The sequence below is a fragment of the Cottoperca gobio genome, chromosome 15, assembly GCF_900634415.1.
Source record: "Cottoperca gobio chromosome 15, fCotGob3.1, whole genome shotgun sequence".
Classification (NCBI taxonomy): Eukaryota; Metazoa; Chordata; class Actinopteri; order Perciformes; family Bovichtidae; genus Cottoperca; species Cottoperca gobio.
This window is the reverse complement of record NC_041369.1, coordinates 14,316,214-14,338,853: the sequence shown is the minus strand read 5'-3', so window position 1 is coordinate 14,338,853 and position 22,640 is coordinate 14,316,214. Positions and strand designations below refer to the sequence as shown.

Here is a 22,640-nt window from a genome sequence, read left to right as displayed (position 1 = left end):
GATATTTGTGTGAAATTGTAATAATTAGTATATGAATTCTTGAGTTAAGGCCAAACATGTGTTTTGTGAGGTCACAGTGACCTTTGACCCCAAAAATCAGATCAGTTCATCCTCGAGTCCAAGCGGACGTGTGTGCCAAATTGAAAGAAAGTCCCTGTAGGCTTTCCTGAGAGAGCGCATTCACCAGAATAGGACAGACTGACAGACGCATAAAAACGTACTGTCAGTACGTATAAAAAAATAATCCAAAACTCCTGCAATATTAAAGCAGGGTGGTTGAATCTCTACACTGTCTCACTCCAAAAGATACAGAGAGAGGAAAGTCCACTCTTAATTTGGTTATTCCAGTTACACAGTTCTGGGTTTATGCATGTGAACATCCAAACTCATAGAATATAGTCATAAGAAACGTATATTGATAGAAGATAGCAGGCTGTAGCACTTCATTTTGCACATCATTAACTTTGGCCTTTGCCGTCTATGTAAATTCAGACTCAAACAGAATTATTCATATATTTTGCTAAATAAAAAATGTCAGACAGAAGCATTTGTTATTGCTTTTTCTATTAGGAAAGAAAGACAAAAAGCCTGCCATCATAGAGATGGGCGGAAACGCTGCATACTTTTTGAATGTCAGACATTTGTGGTGTTTGCACTTAGTTGTGCATCCGCAGTTAATTGTGTGAAATTCAAAGCCTGCTTTCACATTTCGGCACACCTGGGAAGTCTCTGCATAAAGTGGTCGTTATTGTCGGAAATGTTTCAGACAATGTACAATCACATTAGCCTTCTTTTTCTCAGTAAACTGAATATCACAGCGATTGCTACAGTTTGGTAATGTAATGTCCTAAACATAACTTCTATATTTCCAAACACAGTGCAGCGTATCTACTTTTAGACCGAGGACATCCACATAGTCAAAGTTAAATAAAAATTAACTCAGACCTGGATTGAGATCAAACCAAAACAGGAAACGCATGCTTGAATTTGTCATACGGGCTTCAATAAAAAGGTGAATGAGATACTGAATATTTGCAAGACGGAAGTGTACTCTGAAGTATTTGAAGCATACTGAGCCCTTTATTGACATTTTTGATTTTGTTAACTGCGTTACTCAAATATGGCTCATCAGAAGGTAGTTTAAAAAGTAAGCAACTTTGTGAGCGATACAATCTTCTGTCCGCATAAAGTGATTACATCCCAGAGCAAGTACACACCTTTAGATTCTGTCCATCGAAGGGCAGCGATCCGCTGACCAGTGTGTAGAGGATGACCCCGAGGCTCCAGACATCCACTTCTGGTCCATCGTACTTCTTACCCTGGAAGAGTTCTGGAGCAGCGTACGGCGGGGAGCCACAGAAAGTGTCCAGCTTGCTTCCCACAGTGAACTCATTACTGAAGCCAAAGTCAGCTATCTTGATGTTCATATCTGCGTCTAACAACAGGTTCTCTGCCTGAGGTGGGGAGAGATGAGGACAATCGCAATGTGGATTGTTAACGTCTCAGCACTGACAGAACACGATTGATTTTCCCCCAAGAAATACCAGGCAGATATGGATACCACTCAGGAGAAATCAGATATCAGAGAGTATATGAGAGAGAGAGTAAGAGTTTAGATCCTCACCTTTAGATCTCTATGTACTATCCTCCTCTGGTGACAATACTGCACTGCAGACACAATCTGAAATACAAACACACACATCAGATGTCATAATACATCCCAGGTGTATCGAATATGAAGAAAGACAACTCTTCAAAATAGTAGTTACATAGTTATTTACATAAAGATAGAAAGAACAGAAGTAGAGATGTATAAAACATTTATAAAATACATATCAAAATATAGACGCAAAGAGCGCAATAGGGATTCAACTAACATTTCCATTATCTGCGTATTACTTTCTCACTTAATTGTTTAGTCCATAAAAGGACAGTAGAAATAATGGCCAATTTGAGCCCGGATGATGTCTTCAATTTGATTGTTTTGTCTGAACAACAGTCCAAAACCAAAAGCTTTTCCATTTACTGTCACATATGAAAAAGAAAAGCATCAAAATCTCACATTTGAAATGATGAAACCGGAGAATATTTGGCCTTTTTGTTTGAAAAATAACTGAAATGAATGGATTATCAAAATAATTGCAGATACATTTTCTGCCAATCGACTAATCGATGAAGCACAATCCACAAACATAGTATTCATTGTTGTGCAATGTTACAACTCTATATGTTCTATATGGTTTATCTCAAACTGTGTGGCAATAAACAAAGCAGAGTACTTTCAGGTTAAACAATGCATTTCATCTTTTTGAAACAGGAAATGTTTGGATGCTATTGTAATCGTCATCCGATGTTTATGAAGTGTATATTTCTCATTCAAGCAAATGTTGTGATTTTTCAGGCCCAAACGCCAAAGACACTGTAACTGTGTGACACACGGTGAGCGGTTGCTATGATCGTTGACAGTTATAATTTCACCAACACATGTCCGAAAAGCATCAATCAAATAGAAAAACAGTGTTCTTTAAAAGATGCCGCCTACCTGCCTGCTCTCTCAAACATGTTTACCTCTGAATGTTGATCCATCTTTACTGTGACACACACACACACACACACAGACACACAAGCTGCCCACACTGTGTCACACACACATGATGCCCACACTGTGTCACACACACATGATGCCCACACTGTGTCACACACAGTTCCTCTGAGTCATCTAAGACCATCAATGAGAGATTTTATATATGAACTGTGTGGATATGAAAGAAATGGGCTAGTAGAGAGACACTACTGGATTCATGAGCTGCCGTAGATGCCTTATTGCTCTTGTAGCACCACTAGGTGTCAGAGCAGCATCTATAAAAGGAAGTTCTCTGTTCTCTCAGGCCAAGCTATCTGCGCTCCATCTTTCCTCTGCAGTCGGTGACGAAGCTGGATCTTGGTGCATGCAGTCTTCCCTTTGAAAACAGTAAATGGTATGACGACAGAGGTGCGAGCGCTGCAATACTGATGACTCACCTGTCTGAACTTGGCCCTGGCCTCCTTCTCCTTCATTCTGCCGTGAGCCACTAGATAATCAAATACTTCTCCTGGAGTAGAGAGAGGAAATATACTATTATCAATCAGTGTATTCTCATTTCATATCATCTGTATAACATAGGGTTACCATAACCATGTAGTCATGTGAGGTATTTTAGATAAAAGCACTTGGTTTGCACTTAAATAGTTTATAGAGTTGTATATGAATATTAGATTAGAGGAAGCATCACCTTACATGACCTTGTGGTATACAGTACTGACTGTGTATTTGTCTGTGCTTATTCAATTGCTCTACAACCGATATTGTGGAAATACCAAGCAGGAATACACTCACAAAACCATCTAAATGTCTCACATTTAGTGGACATGCATTAATGGTTCACTCACCACCACTGGCGTACTCCATCACCAGATAAAGTGTCTTCTCCGTCTCAATCACCTCAAACAATTTCACTGCAGAATAAATTGGGGAAAAGGAAAGAGAAGGAGAATATTTTATTTATTTGATATTTATAAAAACATAATTTATGGAGGTTCTACATTAGTCGAGTTTACTGGTCTGGTTAAAGTTCATTCATTGCATTAAAATTGATACAAGATTCTGAATAAAGTCTTTAGGATGCCAATTTGTTCCAAAATCTAAAGTCAAATCAAATATTTGGGTGTAACTCATGCTACTGTTAAGATCTTCAAACTATTGGCTAGTACCTCAATTTCTGGTTTGAGGAAATTTTGTAATGCTCTTATTTTGAAATGAAAAATCACTGAACAGGAAATCAAATGAACCCACTCAAAAATATATATGACATTAATTAATTTACTGCGAATAATCAGCAGAATAGAGACAAATAGCACAAACTGGAGAGCTTAGATTTCCGAACAATTATAGTTCTTAGATGCAAGTTAGATTTATTTGGTAATACTAATCCAAATGAAATGGGCATAGTATTAATAAACAATCATCACGCTGCTGCAGGCTCTTGTTTTGAACTTACCTATATTTGGATGATTCAGTAACTTCATAATTCGGACTTCCCTGAAGAGCTGTTGAGACACAAAGGGACATTTAATGCATCCAAAAACAGATCGAATGTCATTACATGCAGTGACCCATACAGTGTCATCTCTGTCTCTCATGGAAAATCACTTTTATAAAATGTTATCAAGCACTTATTAGAGCTCAGGGAAGGGAAATGAGCCAAAATAAACTCCAAAGCACCAAAGTGTGTATACATCTGACACTGGATTAGACTCTGCAGGAACATGAGAGGACCTGAGGATCATGGGACACTGTACTGTGTAAGGCAATATGACTTATGCAGTGACAAAGTTGCACTAAACCATGCCCTACACAGATAAGGACCAGAATTACAACTCTACCGACATGCTGCAGTCCAGCAAACCGGCCAGTCTGCCATCCAAACACCCGGTCAGCAGCATCACACACAGCCAGCCAATGCAGAGTAGCAGTACAAAGGCATACAGCCAGTATGCATCTGCAGCCTAATGCAATCATCTTAGCATGAACATGCAAAAAAAGAGCAGCAAAAACCATATTGATGCTTTAGTCTTGCAGTTCTAGAAAGAAAAAGCAGAATTTGAGCTCTTTTATGAGAACAATATTTACTGCAGATGCAATAAAGTTTCTATCCAGCCTGATGAGAAACTCCGTAAAGGAAAGTCACACCCCCCAGTCTAGTTTTCTAAGTATAACGGCCGAGAGCGGAGTCGGAAAGGAAATAATTCAGAGTTATAATCATTTATAACTCTGTCTCCTCACTCTCGGCGTGGCTGTTTATGTCAGACGAGCTCCTGCAGCCACTTAGAGGTGCTGTTGAATCATTTACATTCTGCTGATTTCCAGTCGTGCTCAGGCTGTGTTTGAGTGTTACATTTCAACACTCGCTCGACTGGGATTCATCCGCATGTACTGCTATCTGATACAGATTTTTGCCATTTGCTGACCACTCTGATGAAGCAAAAAGGTCCAGAGTGATGCTGCTTTCATCTCCTGTCTATTTTAAAATAAAAAAATTGACGATTACTCTACCACTCTACTCTATGTCATTATCGAACAAGTCAAATAAAAAATGTGAGTAGACACTGCAGCTGTGTGTACACATTTGTGTACACCAGTGTGTGCGTGCGGCTTTTCAAATGGCCTTTTAGGTCTTACATAAGTGTTGGGATAGTCAATGTTTCTAGGTCATGAAATACAGCCATTATACCAGTGTGAGCAGACACGACTCTGTGAGACCTCTCAGCTACTGTCTGGTTCAACAACACGCAGGTGCTCTTTCTCACTGTAAATCTTCCCTCTGTTCTCGGTTTCTTTCTGACACCTCTCATCTCATTAGACCCAGCAGACACATGCAGCGTACAGCGAGCTGCTGCAGAGGGCTTAAGGAATAGGGCTTCTACAATTTTTCTTGTCAAAATATCTGAGAAAAAGACCAACATTTCTTTTCATACTAACAAGTATTGTCTGTGCAGCCAAAACCTGATATAGCCGATTCCTCTGTACCATAAAGCTCCATTGTTGTCCAAACATTATTAGTGATCCACATTGTTGCACTGGGTGACATCTGCCTTTGTTACATGATCATCAACATGGGCTCTGTGGTTTATGTTGAATCAATCCCACATACACTGTCCTACTGCTGTAAGTACACACTGGAGCAACAAATATGTATTAATCCGCAGATGAAAATAGTCCACAACGATTGCACAATTTACTCTTGTTTGAGGATCATTTGCTACAATCAACAGTGTCCAGCTTTAGAAAGTAAAGTGCCACAGACATGGTAGGGAAGTTAAAACATATTGTTGGTCTTTTCATGGGATAGGTTGACAGTAAGACAAATATAAAATTCCCCACCCCCATCCTTTAAATACAAATAAATACAAATAAGCTCATGTGTGAACAGGTTCTAGGGTCAAATCTTCTATGTACAAACAGAATATTGTCATAGTTCAATGTCAAGATCATTGGTGCACAACTGCTGATTCCTCTCAATAAGACCTTGCAGTTATATTATTTATTATATGTAATATGCTGTACAAGCACTAACCATGTACATTATATTACCATGCACTATCATTATATACAGTATTTATAGATGTAGAGTACAGTGGATCTTTAAAATGTTCTACATCTGTTTAGTGGTTCCTTCCTTTGATTGTTGCAAAACTACAATTTCTGGTTGGGATAAATAAAGTAATCTATCCGTCCATTTTAAACGTGACATTTTAAAAAGGGATGTGTGTGCGTGCATATTTCATCATTATAATTTGCTACAGAACCAACACAGATCTTCAACTTCTGAATGCCTCAGAATAGCGCTCCTCTTGTGTGGCAAACCCTGATCCATATTCATAAGCTGCCATGTTGGCCTGAGAGGTTCCCCCATGGTAACACAGTCAATTAGAGTCACGATAACCAGAAGATGTCCTGCAGTACACAAGAATAAACACATAAGTCACAGCCTCAGATATAATGCATCCATCCACTCACTTGCATGAACATGTGACGTCAGGACTCCTTTATTATTCTGAATGAGTGATGGACTAAAGAGTCGGTGTTTATCTCCATCTCTCATCTCTTCCCCTCTCTGACTCTCTCGTATGCGTCATTGCCCTAAAGCCCTTCACATGGGAAGCACGCGTGCAGCCACTTGCAAACAAAAATTAGAACAAATCTGAGAAGGGCTGGGAAAACGATGACAACAAACACAGTCCCTGTCAATAAAAGCTCAATAGGGATGTAGCTACCATGGAAGCTGACAGAAGATAATGAGTGTGGGATCTTTGATCCAGTCTGGTATTAATATCAATACTATCTGCAGGCATCCCGGGGAGTCACAGCGTGGCATTAAGCAGTTTTTTAATGTGGTTCTGGAAAAGGTGGGAGTACTAAATATTCGGGCCTACTTCCTTTGAGGCAAAATGACTTTCTTTCAAACTAAAATGAATAAAAAATGGTCTGTTCAGATGATGAATTTAGACAGTGATTGAGGAAAAAGATTACAAGAATAGCTGATAAAACAAAATGTGTATCACAAACATAAAAACACACCGTTTCTAATGCGCCTGAATCTCAGTAGTCTGTGCCAGTGACCTACTTCCAGCCACCCAGGGGCACCCAGACTCCCCAACTAGCCTTAATTACTGCAGAGTCCCCATGCAGAAGGAGCAAAACAGCAGATATCAGACTGGGAACACTTACAGGAACTGGCTGGACTATTTCAGTCACAGTAGCACAGCTGCTCATTCAACATGGAGATTATTGATAGGATGAGTAGCCTGGAAGCCCTCGTCCCTCTAATGAGTGTGTGCGCATGTTTTCATACGCACAAAGAGCATTTCAAAACCGCATATCAGTAAATAACCACTGCTTGCTGATTGTCAAAAGGAAGACAGTGAGAGACAAAGAGGGAACAGAGAGGGGGATCGAACATGTCACTGACATTCAGACAAACTGTCCTGTCCTCGACTCCTGAGGTGCTGAAAATAGCCCCCCCGTCTCTCTGCTTCTGCAAAGATGTGCCACCTCATATTCATTCTCCCCAACACCAAGGCACAATTGATTCATACCAAATAGCCCACTTTAACTCTAAATCAAAGCGCTGATGACATTCATCCATTAACATGTAAATGCATGCATATATTAGCAGCCTCAACATTTGATTTGTTTCATGATTCACCTCGGACAACAGTGCTGTCCGTCCAATCACATTCCACTCATCTGAACAAGACCAAAGCTCTTGTAGTCCATGGGCTTGACAGCATTTCATTGGCTAATGCAGAGTGGCAGGCACAAGACAGACATAAACAACAGCCATTAAGAGAGCTTGACCCCCATGGTGGGCTTTTTGCAACTGGCAGAAAAAATACACACTGAATCAGAGTATGTTTCTGACAGCACTCAAGATATAAGATAGTTCAGCACTGTGGCTCGGAGCCACAACAAAAGAGATTTAAATTTTCAGGAAAGCTGCCAGTGTTTCTTTTCGCTTCATTTATTCCCATCACTTTCGGCGGCCTGTTTTGCGTCACGGCTCTATCTTTTCCAAATGTGAATGCGTTGCATTGTAACACCACGGGTTTAATTTAGTCTGAAACAGCACATCTATCATATCTGACTGGTCGATTATATAACCTTTAATATTCCGTTGATGCCATTGTTGAAGCGATGAAAACTCTTATTTACAGATTAGAAAGAGACAGAGAGCGATGGGATGGTGGGATGAGAGCAGTGTTTGCTCAGTGAAAGAGGGGATTAACGGAGAGGCCTATTTTAGGGCTAAAATGCCTAAAAACCCTGACAACGTCAACATCCCTGACCACAATGACATGTGATGCATTTCCTGTGGCGGATCTAAGGAGGTGCTTTGGAAGCTCAGCTGACCTCATTTCCTTTTACAATGAAACCACCACAAAGTCACACCAGGGCAGAGAGCGCCAATGGGCCATAAAGGAACAGACCAGAGCTTCATTCTAGCCCCATGACTCATTCTGACCTCTGCTAACCTCTTTATAAAATCAAATAATCAGAGGGTAACACAAGGCTGACAACGATAAGGCACAGAAGTGATAAAAACAGAGGTTTTAAGACTTCATCTCTACGATGTGAAGCCCACTCTAAATCGGAGATAAGAGGATGTTTGAATGCGTATGTGTGAATTAATGGCTCAAACAGGTACAGAAATGCATCCATGCGTGTGAAATGTTGCCAAATGTGACTGAAACGTAAAAACAACAGAGGTTCTGCCAGCTAGAGCCTTCAGCATAAACCAAAGTATTTCCTTCAAATGTCTGCGTGATGCATATGCTCTTGTGTGTATGGCTGTGTAAGATCTGCCAGTGCTCTAGCTGTGCCTACAGTGCCAGATGGTGCGCCCACAGCCCGGCTCCTCTGGGACTATAAAAAGAGAGAGATCATTGGCATTTTGACGGGCTAACATGAAAGAGTTGCCGTTAACAGTGAGTGGAGGAGTGATGTGGCCAGATCAGACCTCTGAAACCTCACTCACCCACACTGACAAACAAACAGGGTCATAAATAAAAAACAACACTTAATATACCGTTTATAGGTAACTGTAAAATCGGTTACATTTTCCCACGTTTAGCATCAGTACAAAATGCAGAGCAAGAGAAGGTCATCTTTGACGACAGAAAATCTTTCAACCTCTGCTCTTCACGCATGTGAAACGCCTGAGTCACTGAATCAACAATTAAGACAGTCTGTTGTTTATATCTGCCTCTAGAAATAGCCTGCTCAGCTACACAGAATGGCTTTTTAAACCATGAAATGGTGGTACTGTGGTATGATCGATTCGTTGCCCAAGAAACTGTGCTGCAGAACTACTAGGACTACTTTGTGATGGCTGTGAGTGGGGGAAAATCCATCCTAAAACAGAATTTGTGATGGACTTCTTCAATTTTACAACCGTTCATGATTACATTTTCTTGCTGCTCTCCCAGGGTGAGAGTCACGATGGGAACACAAAGCATATCACCCCATGACACCCTCAGAGAGTGTAGTGAAATTCAGTCTAGACTTCTGAACATGAACCAAACAAGATTTACAAATGAATTTATTCAATTTAACTATTTATATTTTTTATTACATTAAATATGAAGATTGTTGGAGTGCATGAAATTAACCACATTGCTTCTGAAGAATCTTCAATTCTTATTATTATTATATTATATCCAATCTGAAAATCACTTCCATTAACTGCAATTATCTGGCCAACAGCAGCACTTTGAACTAGTGTTGGGCGATATGGCGGTTTTCTCGGGTTAAAAGATTACCAAACGTTTCACACTGTAGTTTATTTTGACAGGGTTTGTCAGCTTCTCAAATCCTGCATGAAAAGTCAAGTCTTTTTTTCTTTTGGTATGCTCTAAAATAAGTGTGTAATTTATATATTGCACTGACTGAAGTCAGGCTGGTACTATTTATTTGCACCCTGTTAACCTTAAAACCTGTAACACTTGAAATTATTGTTCTCAGGAATTTTAATGTTTTCAGTGTTTTTAACTTGTGTCGTCTCATGTGAGGCAGGTGTTTTTGTTTCTATGGAAGTTTGAAATAAAAGAAGAAAATTACTGTATTGTGATATATGCTGTTGCCGTGATAAAAAGATTACTATGAACCCCAAACAACAGGAATGAGAACCACTGATTGACTTGATTCTTCCCAGATATTATTTGGCCGATCCAATGTCACAAGAGTAACCAAGCAAAACCTGTAGTAAGGTGGACGTTTCCTTTAATGAAGGGGTAGGGAACCTCCCGCCTCCGGGCCGTATACGGCCCGCGAGACCATTTGATCCGGCCCTCGAGGTAATTTGTAAAACGCACCCATAAAAATCCACTAGCAAAAAACAAACTAGACGGCAATATTTTAAACGGGCGACTGACTGTTTTTCCTTGCCAAGGTCAGGGTCCTTGAACACAACACGAGCGGAACGTGTCATCACGTGGTCACATCATGTCAAAAAACTTAAATTTTAAATGAGACGGTTATTGTCATCAGTGAACGCAGCGTGGCGAGTGTAAAACAGAGAAAGCTGGATGCGGAACGTCGCACTTTCCAGGAGAAATGGACAAACGATTATTTCTTTGTGGAAGTAAAAGGCCAGTGTGTCTAGTTTGTGCGGACGTACTTGAGGTGATGCAAAATAATCGCGAGCGTCATTCCAGCACGAAACATGCCGAACTGCACGAGCAGAAAGGTCGATAAAGTTAACGCTCTTCGGCGGAGTTTGGCCCAACAAGCAGCTCTCTGCAGAGCGTAACATACAAACATGGAGAGATAGAGAGGTAGACCACCACACCAAGATCAGACTGTTCCACCACTGCTGTGCAGTTATCACTGCCATGTGCAATACTCACTTTATTTTCTATCAACCTCTTGGTACTTATATTATTTTTTATTATATTTAATTATTGTGTACTGACTTTTTACTTCATATGTTCTTTTGCTGTGACAAGATACATTTCCCCGTTGTGGGACTAATAAAGGATTTCTGATAAAACAGAAAGATGGATAAAAAAGTTGCTTTTTTTGCACAGCATAAAAGAAAGGTGAAATTAATGTAAAAAATGAGGTTATGAGTTCAATAATTAGTACGGCCCTCGAAGGATGTTGTAAAAATAAAATGGCCCTTTATAGTCAAAAGGTTCCCCACCCCTGCTTTAATGCATCCATAGTAGAGCTTTCACAAGGATAGCATAGGACACACTGAGTCAATGAGAGAATCGATTTGATCCAGGAGACGACTGCTGCATTAAAAGACGAGCTTCTGCATTGCAGATGGCACTTCTGTATACCATTACAGCAATCTATAGTGCAGAGCAGAGGGCATCAAAATATCAAACTACATAAGCACCATCGAGAGGTAAGCATGTCTTTACACTCAGATACCGATACACACGTGTACATCAACATTCATAGAGGCCATTACACCAATAATAGCTCATCCGCCATGAAAAACCACAAGATCTCCATATTGACCCTCTCAGGTCTTCTGCAGCTGACATCTGAAAGGCTCACTGAATAATTGATCAGAGAGATCCTGATTGGTCGGCAGTCTCACATGATCTGTCTGCCCTGCCCATCACCAGGCAGCGGACAACACCTCATGACCAAGACAAGACCCAAATCAGAGAAGTCAGTTTATATTCAGAGTTCTCACACACACACACACACACACACACACACACACACACACACACACACACACACACACACACACACACACACACACACACACACACACACACACCTGTTTAACAAAAGAGCTCGCACAATGAAATTGATCTCAGTCAGATTAGATGAGGACAGAACATGGAAGCTTGAAATTCTCACGGCGTCTTCGCACTGATTGGCTGAAGAATTGCCGTCAGATCCCATTAAGATCCAAGACAATTACAGATTTGCTCGAATGTCGGAAAGCAGTATCATGCTAGAAAATGCCCCGATACTCTTGTTTTATAGATGTAATTACAAGTTGGAACGGCAAGAACCAAATTTGTAATTTGTCTCCCATTAGCTCGTTCACAATTATACCGTGTTTGATTAGCCCAGACTTCATTTCCTCCAGTTACACTCACTGAGTTCACTCCACTCAAACCCATTTGGGTTGGCAGACATTTTTGGAAGCTAATTGTTGTTATTATTTTGCCATAAAAACTGCTTGCTGCAGCAATATTTTCTCACCCGGCGACTTTCAGTGAGATAGTAGTTGAGAGCTCCATCAAGACATCAACTGCCGTTTATGTAGGTGTGGTGGTTATACTGCCCATTTATTACAGTATAATGAGTCACCGCAGCGATTGCTTAGCAATTTGTTCATCCTTTACGAAACACTTAAATTAAAAGAGGAGCTAAGGTGAGCCAAGCTGCAATAATATCATGACTACCAAAAATAAAACCTGTCGGCCAGCTGGACAACTGCATTATTTTGAGACTCACATTAGGTGATGCTTGTTCATGCTGTAGCGGCGGACGCTTTCCTTTCACATGGTGTAATCTACCATGAGGATTGTATGAGCGTGAGTGCGTTTAATCAGCAAAAAGAGCTGGATTTGGACACAGTAATCAGGAAACGAGCCCAAACCCTTCGTTGTAATTGGTTATGACTGCTAGACAAGGGTAAGTGACAAACAGGCAGGCAGCGGTATATTTAGCTGCTCCTAACCACATACCAACAGAAAGTGAAGAGGAGAGGGGGGGGGGGGGGGGGGGGGGGGATTAAACAAGCCTTGTGGTCTCTCCTGGCTTCATCTGATTACATTATGTAAAACAGCACATCCTGAGTTCAAAGAGCAAAGAATCAAAAGCAGTCCCAACTCAGGAATGACTAATGGTAAAGCCATGAGCGCTGTAACCAAGACATTAATGTTACCATGTGGCCATAAAAAACACAGACTCACCTTCTGTAGACTGGTGGGATTGAGCTGGGTTTTGTCTATAATCTTCACCGCCACCTAGAGAGACAGGAAGAGGAAGACAAAGACAGAGAGGGAGAGATGTAGAGATGTAGAGATGAAAGATAACCAAGATGTCAAAACTTCTAGTTTTTTATTTATGTTTGGGTTGCACAGTTGAAAGCTTGTGTTGAAATGAACAATCCTCATTATGTATTTAAAATGTCTTGTTTTGTCACTTCAGAATCCAAAGATGTTAAGTTTAATATGATATATAACAAAGAAAAGCAGAAAATCTCCGTATTTGCAGCATTTTCTGACATTTTTGAATGAAAAATTACTTTTAAAATTAATTATCGATTCTCAAAATAGTTATTTTTCTGTCAAATCGATTGATCAACAAATCTTTGCAGCTCTGATATAAAACAAGACCGACCCATTACACACAGAAGCGCTTACAGTATATGTAAGTGCACCCACTGACAGTCTTACTGTCCCTGGCAGCCTGGCCAATGTTAGTATATAAGTGCAGCTCGATGATGTACTTTTGGCAGGGCAGATCTTGCTAGGCAGCAGTCTGAGCCATCCATCTCAATAATCACCCTCAAAGTGCACACTGGAAGAGACCTGCTCCCCTCACTTTCTGAGAGCTCAGCAGCTTTCACAAAGCAGCTAGCTGAGCACACTGCAGACTCAACAGTAAGCCCATGCATTATGCTGATAAGTGATTGACAGAGCAGTTTTGCAATATGATGTAATTTCACTAAAATATTACATATGGTCTATTGTGTTGCACAGAATTATTAAACATTAATTATAGTTTTATTACACAGACTTAATAATGGCTGACTAATTATGAATGTCACCAGTTTGTGGCAAAAGGCAATTACCACAACATTTCTTTCAACCTTGCTGAGAGGGTGCTCTAAGAAAAGCCCAGTTAGTTCAAACTACTTTGGAGCTGCATGGCTTCTTTGGGCCTCGGGGAGAGTTTAGACTCCTCAACTATGTCCTTTCAGACCGTTTCACAAGATTAAATGTGTTGATGTTTATTCTCCGTTGCAGGGTTTGTTGTCAGCAGAAACAAAAATCGGATTCAAGCTGTTTTATAGTAACGTAGTTCCAATGAAATAACATAACATAGTATGAAACCATATTTTAAAACAACAAGCATACTATACTTTCTTGATTTTTTTTATGTGGCTGTTGATGGGACACTGTTGTTCCATAACATAACTTATGCCTAATAACTGAACGTTTGAGCTAAATGCTCACAATGCTGATGCTAACCAGGCATTCTGATATTTACTAGATATTTACTGAACGAGGGCTAAAACTAAAGATTACTTTCATTTTTGATAAATCTGCAGATTATTTTCTAGATTAATAGTGAAAAATGTTCATCCCAGTATCTCCAAGGGGATGTCTTTAAATGTCTTGTCCAAAACCCAAAGATATTCAGATTATTATGATATAAAAGAGAGAAAAATATTGTTTTGTTGTTGATCGACGCAGCTCTATTGTAAACAAACAGTTATGTTTACATCCAGTGTTGAGCTGCCTTCACATGATGATAGGAAATGTTCACAGTGAAGGCAGCGACTTAGTTTTGTTTCTATGGTTACCTCCCCTGCTTGCCTGTGCCAGTTCTGACTACGTTACATGAAGTTGTCATCTCATTGGTTGCGCTTTGAAAGGTTAGCGGCAATCTAGGTCAAATACTTTTAATTTTAAGCGCAACGCTCTGTGGCAATTTTGAACAGTGTGCAACGCCAAGAGTAGCACTTCCACCTAGTCGGGCGGCATCTCCACAGGGAAACTTTAAACTGCATGTATATAATATACCATGTAATCAATTAGTGCAGAGTATATATTTCTATAGTATAAGTACAACATGTGGGATGGGTCACAGTGTTAGTATCGTTCAAATTGTGAATGGACATTTTGCAGCTAAAAAAACCCAGTTGGGTTGCCTCGTGGTCAAAGATGTTAGAACGTAACAACAACAATGTCCCCGCTTTGAATCGACTATGAACCTTTTTTTTTTTATGTCAATAAAATTCCACATTACTTATCAACCTCTTGACTCGATACTATTAAGATGATAAAAGGCTGTTGAGCAAAGAATTAAGGGTTTTCCATTCTATACGATGTATTGACTGAAGTATAAACTAAGTACTGATCTTCATCATACACTATGCTGGCAACTAACATACAGCTAACATAACTGTTAGTAAAAAATGTAAGGTACGTTTTATAATAACAGCAAATGTAAAAAAGCTAAATCAGGAGCTACCGCTCCACCTACTGCTGCTTTGTCGTTCGTTTCCAACAGAAGGCAGGTCCTCTATCTCGAACGTGTTGCATTGTAAAACTATCAAGACTCCAGACTTGAGTAAATGTATCTCATTTTGTCTTTTGTCGTCCTGTATGTTCAACTGTTCAAAGATCCTGACACAGAGATTGACCTCGGACCTCGCTTTAGAATGGAGGAAGAGGAGAAATTGCCTTTGGAGATTAATGATACCACAAAAGTGTTAATTACAATTTATCATAGCAGCATTACTGTGACTCCGGCTTTATGAGAGCTTAATAAGCATGCTTCAATGAATGCAGACTCTGGCTCTAATCCCTAATCCCAACCTGTTAAAGGGAAAGCTCTAAAGCAAATGCTGAGTCATGGCGGAGAGAATGCAGGTTATTCAGCCCGAACAGGGTTTCCCTAAGACCTACAAATCAAGTTGCATTTAATTTCAACTAAACTAAACTAAACTCCAGAATGACAGCAAAGTGGTGGCTGTGAAAGAAAAAGAGGAGAGAGCGGAGTGACAGACTGCAGAGGCTCGCTGAGTGTAGACACGCAGCAGTACGCAGGTGTGCGCAGACAGGCCCCCCCCCCGCCTGTGTGTGTGTGTGTGTGTGTGTGTTTTGATGTATGCCTACGGGTGTCGGAGTTGTCCTCGTGTCCCTCTATTGTTCCAACTTCCACTATTCCCTATGCACGAGTCAGATAAATTCATTTCCTCTACGCTACGCTGTACTTCCCTCTCACATCATCTGCCAGTGTCTGTGTTCATGTGTTTTCTGTCTGATGGATTTGAGGGTGAATAATTCAGTTCCACAGTGACAGAAGGGCAACGAACATCACTCTTAATTATTCAGCTCGTTCAAAACACACAGCCCATATGCTCTTCACCATATGCAGTGAGTTGTGATCGCGCGGGCATTTCAAACACGTGCACATGAATATTCAGCTAGAGGACACAGGGGGGGGGGGGGGGGAACTTAGTCATATAACATCACTTGTGAGCTGACGAGATTTACATGTTCCTCTACACTTTTATTTCCCCCTGAGCTCTTTTTATACAACAGGGTCATGAACTCTGCACGCTAAAAAGAACTACTGCAGCAGAGATGCTTCTCATACACAGAAAAGAAAGGCATTACTGTTGATATATAATGTGAGACTAGACATACCGAATGTACATAATATTATTTTATTGTCAAACGTATGTCTTAGAAAGTATTGTGCATACTCTATCCATCAATAGACACACATAATCTACCTTTGTTTATACAGTAATAACTAATAATTAACCATACAATACTTTTTCCAGCATTCTTTACACCATCATACAGTTTATACAGAACCATACACACAAAGTATACAGTAACAATTTTACTGTATTAACAAAATCTATTTTTCTTATTCTGGTTGAGTGTCTAAAGATAGACTGTCGTATGTTTAGGTCCTCTAAGGCAAATGTGATTTTTTTTATTGGCTATTAAAGTGAAATTGACCTCCCTAGATTTAACTTTTCTTTTAATATCTACCAGTTTTCATAACTACCGGTCACATAAAATCTGTATCTTCATGTTTGCTTAATCTTTTCTTGGCTTTGTTGTCTTTGTTTAGCTGTATGTCTATATTTGGTTCTTTCAGTACATTTGTTCTGCGTGTGAGTGCATAAGAGCGACTGAAAACCGGATGCAAATTCCTTGTATGTATCAACATTAGAGCTGCAGCAGTCGATAATCAATTGGCTGTTCGGAAAAAAATGAATGGGAAATCATTTTTGTAAAATCGATTAATCCTAATAGGTCCCTCGTTCCAGTTTTCTAAATTGTGAGAAATTGACAGTAAACTGAAAACATTGAGTTTAGGGAAGTTGTGATGGGCTTTTTTTTTTACTATTTTCATTCCTTTTAAAGACAAAGCGATTAATCAATTAATTGATAAAACAATCTGCAGATTAATCTATATAATAATTCCTAGATGCATCCCTAATCAACATACTGTTTTTTATAAAACTGCTTTACATCACAATATGACGTACATGTAAGCAAAATCAAATATCAAATAATAAAAGTAATTGACAAAGTAAAACTTTGTTCCACTATCATGCATTACATCAGATATAACTTCACATAAACAAAAACCTAATTTGTAAAAATAATTATTTTAGACGACAACATGATGAGGTCATATCATTACGATACCATTTCACTGAAAATTGATTAATTAAAAGGATGAATAATAATGTATCATCGGCCCTCCCTAGTGGGTTGGAGATGAGGGCATTTGGTAGAGGCAACTGTTTCCATCAGTGCAGCTGAGCGTGTGTGTGTGAGTGAGTTTGACGTGTGTGAGTGTGATGTGTGCACACATCCTGTAGTCACCTACAACCTGCTGCTGTCTCCACAGAGCTCTTTTTGAGATTTACATTGTTTTGTTTGTTTTAGATGTGAGAAAGAATGTTTGTTAGTAAGAGGCTTGCTGGGCTCGAGCTTAGATAGCATCGGTTTTAGTGTGTTATGTTCTTTCCACCTGTTCTCTCACTCTGATCCATGTCTTTGCATTCTGATGAGCCAGCAAGGGCACTCAGGCACACAAAGCGGCGGCTGACCTTCTCAGCCAACAGTGGACAGCATACCCAATATGCCTGTTTAACATTAGCATTAAAAGGACACAGAATGGATCAAACTGTTATTGATTTGACCTGGGAAAATATGTATGCCCTCCGATCTCTGATATGACCAAGAATATGATGAAACTCAGAGGATTAAAGCCAGTGGCTAAGCAGTAGACATGAGAAGATATCTGAGGTGGATCAGCGTCGTCTGTGAGTGCTGCAGGTCTTGCTGAGTGAAAGACAGTGAACAGATCGCAGGTCATTGTTTTCTCCTTAGGGAAACAGGAGCTTTAATTACCGACACGCCAAAGCAGGATGTCTATCACTCTGACAGGTTAGCAGTGTATGACTGTGTGTGTGAGAGAGGCAGAAAGACAGAGTTGACCTGACCTGACTGGGAGAACTAACATGGTCAAGTACAATATTTTCATGGCAGGAGATAATTCTTTCTCCTGAGAGTCAGAGCAGGCCAAAAACTGGGTTTAACTTGGAATGAATCAACGTGTCATATACAAAATACCCGCTTCTGTGAAAGAGTTGATGCAGCAAATAGATCTTATTCTTACGTTTTGGTTTCCCTGCTGGATGCGTACAATTGCAACTTAAATTAGAAATGAGCGCATGAGAGATGACCTTAAGTACACTTTGAATCATCTCACTTTCTCTTAAGTGAGCTTCCTTTGCATTACGGTCACACATGCAAGCGAAGCCAGAAAGTCACTGCTTCCAGCTTCTCAAATGTGAACATTTTATGGTTTTCTAAGTCGTTCTTGTTGGTAATTCTAATATCTCTGGGTTTTAAGACTGCTGGTCAGATTACACAAGTAATATGTCAACTAGGGCTCTGGGATGTTGTGACGGATAAGTTTGACTATTTTCTGACAAGTAATATTGATTAATCGAGAAAAGAATTGGAAGATTAACCGATAATGAAAGTAAAAGTATGCTGCAGCCCTAATTTTTAGCATGTCGCAATAAAATAGTGAGGCTGACGTATTAGGTTTTGGGATGAACAATGTATTAAAACAGTAATACCTAATTGATTTATAAAATATGAATATAAACTTGTCTCACCTCTCGTCCAGTCAGGACATGTCGTGCCAGCTTCACCTTTGCAAAATTCCCCTTCCCAATAGTCTTGAGGAGGCGGTAATTGCCAATATGGGGGTGCTCCTCTGTGGATGTAAAAGAGTTGCGGCATCGCGGCAGGCTGTGGCGACTCGCAGACTTTGACGGCGGGACTGGGGGTTCAACAAAGCCGTCCACCGACGAGTGCTGCAGGAAAAAAAACACACAAGTCGACATCAGGCAACATTATCATTCCCTATCAGGAACTTTGATTTATACACCAACACTACAAGTCCCCGAACCTCTCTGGCTCAGTGACACACACAGTAATACCATAAAACCATTCCTCTTGGGTGCACACATAATGCAGCAGCATGCTGCATTGGAGGTTTGTGTGTGCCAAAGGTGGGATATTCACTGTGCAATCAGAGATGAACCCATTAACCTAGATCCAGATTCAAGAAGAGAATCATATGTTCCACATGTGCATGTGAGGATATATGCTGTACATTTACATGCAGACACACAGAGTAGTACTCTGCATACAAGCCAAAACAGGAACTGTGTGGGAGAGAATCAGGTTCCCTCCTCTCTCTCTGTGACACCTTGACCTCAAAAAGAAACTATCAGCCACAAGACAAGATTCAATAAAAAAGGAAGGCAACTCTTTTGACATTGAGAAGACCTACAAGATGTGAAGTACAGAGTCAAGAGTTATAATAATATTACTGGCTCCAAGGCCAAACCTGTTACCAACAAGTGTTCCTGTGATATGGCATGTGAAGGTGAATTAGGAACAGCTTGCTATAAGTACAGTGCTGGCACAGGCTACACGCAGTCTCTGCTGGTCAGTTTCCTCTCCTCCACAACAGCTGCTGATGTCAGTCCAGGTCAGAGATCCCATGATCCTTTGCTCCTGAGAACCACACCCAGCCAGAGAATAAAGCCTTGGTCTGGTTACCCAGGCTCCCCTGCTCCCGTTTCACCGGGGAAACACTACACCCTGCAGGGTGTGCATCACCTTAGCTAGCATACGTCCTGACAGAGGGAGAGCTACGCTGCAGGTTTCAAACAATCCCTCAGTGTCACAACGTGGTGTGTGTGTGTGGAAGGCAAGGAAAAGGAAAAATTATTTGGTTAGATGCCAGTCAAACTCAGCATACTTGTTTCTAATGCACCAAAATCTTCTTTAAGAGCTCCATTGCAGAGTAGCTTGCACGGTGTCTTTCTTGGTATTTCAGATGGTAAATGTCCACATTTAGAGTGAATTTAGTTATGTCCTTCAACTTTAAATCAGATCTGTCTCATGGCCAGTTTATCCTTCATGCGTGTACACACAAACACAAACTCGGCCTGGCTCCAAATTCTGTAAATTAACCGAGGAGCATCTGGATACGCAGCACTTGATAATTAATACACAAAGTTTGTTTCACTCGCCTATCCATTAACTCCCAAACACTGACGTTACGTTTTCAGGGAGGCCGGACACTAAAAGAATAACACACACCTGCGCAATCACACACATAAAAATAAGAAAGCCAAGAGAGAGCTTCTTCTATATGCTGCACTTAAAGCCACTCGTCTCTCTGAGTAATAAGCGGTTATGCAATGCAGTTCAGCTGCTAGTGGGCCCTAGGGCTGCATGATGGAGTCGAACAGAGGCAGGCTAGGCTTGCTGGCTACTGCCAGTGCTGCTGAGGCAGAGCTTTAATAGCTGCCTAGCAGTCTATGTGTATGAGACTTAAAGCAGCATTAGACTGTTAGACAGTTACATTAGCACTGATGCATTTCAGAATATTGCCAGAGAATGAGCAGAGATCTGATATCAAGTTACAACTTTGGAATTGCATTTGAAATGTTATCACCTGAAGATGAATAATCCAGATACTCTGAAATGGAGAACCAGAAAAAAAAGTTTCTATTATCTGAGAATAACCTTTAAAAGACTGCTTCCAGCTGTCTCCACTGCTTGTAACACAATATAAGCCAAGGAGGCTTTAGTCTGTGCCTCGTCTTGTTTCCAGGGAAATATTTGACGAACCTAGATATGTCAGAGCCTGTCAGCCTTCACACAGGAGTCCTCATTTGGACTGATCTCAAAAGATTTGTGTTGTTATGCTGTGCTTTGTGAGCGCGCGAGTGTATGGGCGCGAGCAGCGTGGTGGCCGTTCATAAACATTCCTTCACACAATGAATGGGACATCTCCAGCCATTGCTTTAGCCTGTTAATAGATACATGTCTGGATCAGTGTCGTGGCAGCAGAATGGTGAATAATAACACGCGCCCTCCTCCTCCTCCTCCTCCTCAGCACTGAGCGTGCAGTTACAACAAGGCCCAATAGGTGATGGATGTCACATTGCGATGCTACCAAGCGTTGCCATTGAAAAGTAGGGCAACATCCTCCCCCACCCTCCCTAAATATTGACGTTGTGGACTCGAAAATACCCCCAGTTGCACGAGTGGAGCAACACTATTTTTTCACAGGCCACACAGGCAACGTTTTCATTCTCAACATTAACATTCAAGCTTCGCATGTATCATTAAAGCCAGCATACTGACGCAGTGCGTTGTTTAGGCTAGCGGTATTGTGTACAGAAACTGTGGTAGACATGACCAAACTGCACCTATATTCTAGGTTATTCTAGCCTCCGTGCTTGTATTCCCGTCAGAGGGGGAACAGAAGATAAAAAGCCGGAGTGCTCATTGGTCGAGTCGCTCTGCAACACGAGCCCCCAAAAGCACTGCCACAAACCTGCACCGAGCAGTGCGCCAAAATAGCCAGTTAGCCAGGTCATTTTTATCCCTTTACTACGTACAGTATCACACCGGTGTCTCCTTATAACAGCACTTACATTCTCGGTGTCACGCTCGTTCACCGTGGGCAATGGCGTTCTGGTCGACATCTTGTGTGCTTTGCAGGCCGCTCAGCGATGCAGCGGGCTGGGCAGAGCAGAGCAGACACGGCGCGGTCCGTCGTGGAGAGCGGTGCCTCTGTCCCTCTCTACATCCCCTGTAAACACCGCAAACAGCGGCCTTTTACCGCAGCATAGCGCGCGCAGGGCCCAGCCGACACGCCAGATTTTCTTATTGGCTTTGTGCACTTCCCCTCAGGTAGGCTAGTGGCAGACAGAAAAGGAGGAAAGAGAGACTGAGAGGGAGGGAGAGGGGGGCCGGCCAGGAAGATGCGTCGGTAGCGGACGGGTCTGCGCAGCGCATCTCAAACCTCCCACCAGGAAGGATGGAGGGATCTCTCTCTCTCTCTCTCTCTCTCTCTCTCTCTCTCTCTCTCTCTCTCTCTCTCTCTCTCTCTCTCTCTCTCTCTCTCTCTCTCTCTCTCTCCTACACACACTCTCCCTTTGTCTCCTCTTTAAAGCTCATTATTCAAGTCACCAGAAAACAGTTAAGCACACAGTTGAAGCAGTGTCTGTCTGATTTAGGCCAGATCTAACTATAGGGCGTGTACAGAAACAGAAATATTTTATCATGCAGCCCATTAGGAACACATTAAGGTGGTTTTGTAGAATGCCTGAATAAAGGGCTCAATTATGCCTGGAATAATATCAATAAATGTAATATTATTTTTGATCTGTCCATCAACTTTATGGGTGGAAATGGTGTAACAGCTCAGTGATTTACTACTTCATGTGGTGTGTTTGAATATGACAATGTGGTAAACC

At 41.0% G+C, this 22,640-nt stretch overlaps 1 protein-coding gene across 2 annotated transcripts in view; it reads right to left on the bottom strand.

Annotated features, from left to right (window-relative positions):
• mark1 (MAP/microtubule affinity-regulating kinase 1) overlaps positions 1-22,058 on the bottom strand; it is a 29,741-nt gene extending 7,683 nt beyond the window's left edge. The window contains exons 1-8 of one of the 2 annotated variants that reach the window (XM_029449340.1): positions 21,816-22,058; positions 18,969-19,169; positions 12,988-13,041; positions 4,038-4,086; positions 3,430-3,495; positions 3,022-3,092; positions 1,625-1,681; positions 1,218-1,454 (exon numbers count right to left, since the gene is read on the bottom strand). In XM_029449340.1, coding sequence (XP_029305200.1) covers positions 1,218-1,454; positions 1,625-1,681; positions 3,022-3,092; positions 3,430-3,495; positions 4,038-4,086; positions 12,988-13,041; positions 18,969-19,169; positions 21,816-21,866 — 786 coding nt within the window. In that variant the 5' untranslated portion in view covers positions 21,867-22,058. The remainder of the gene's footprint in view (positions 1-1,217; positions 1,455-1,624; positions 1,682-3,021; positions 3,093-3,429; positions 3,496-4,037; positions 4,087-12,987; positions 13,042-18,968; positions 19,170-21,815) is intronic. The other variant, XM_029449338.1, reaches the window with a different exon arrangement.
• Between the last annotated feature and the right edge of the window lie 582 nt (positions 22,059-22,640).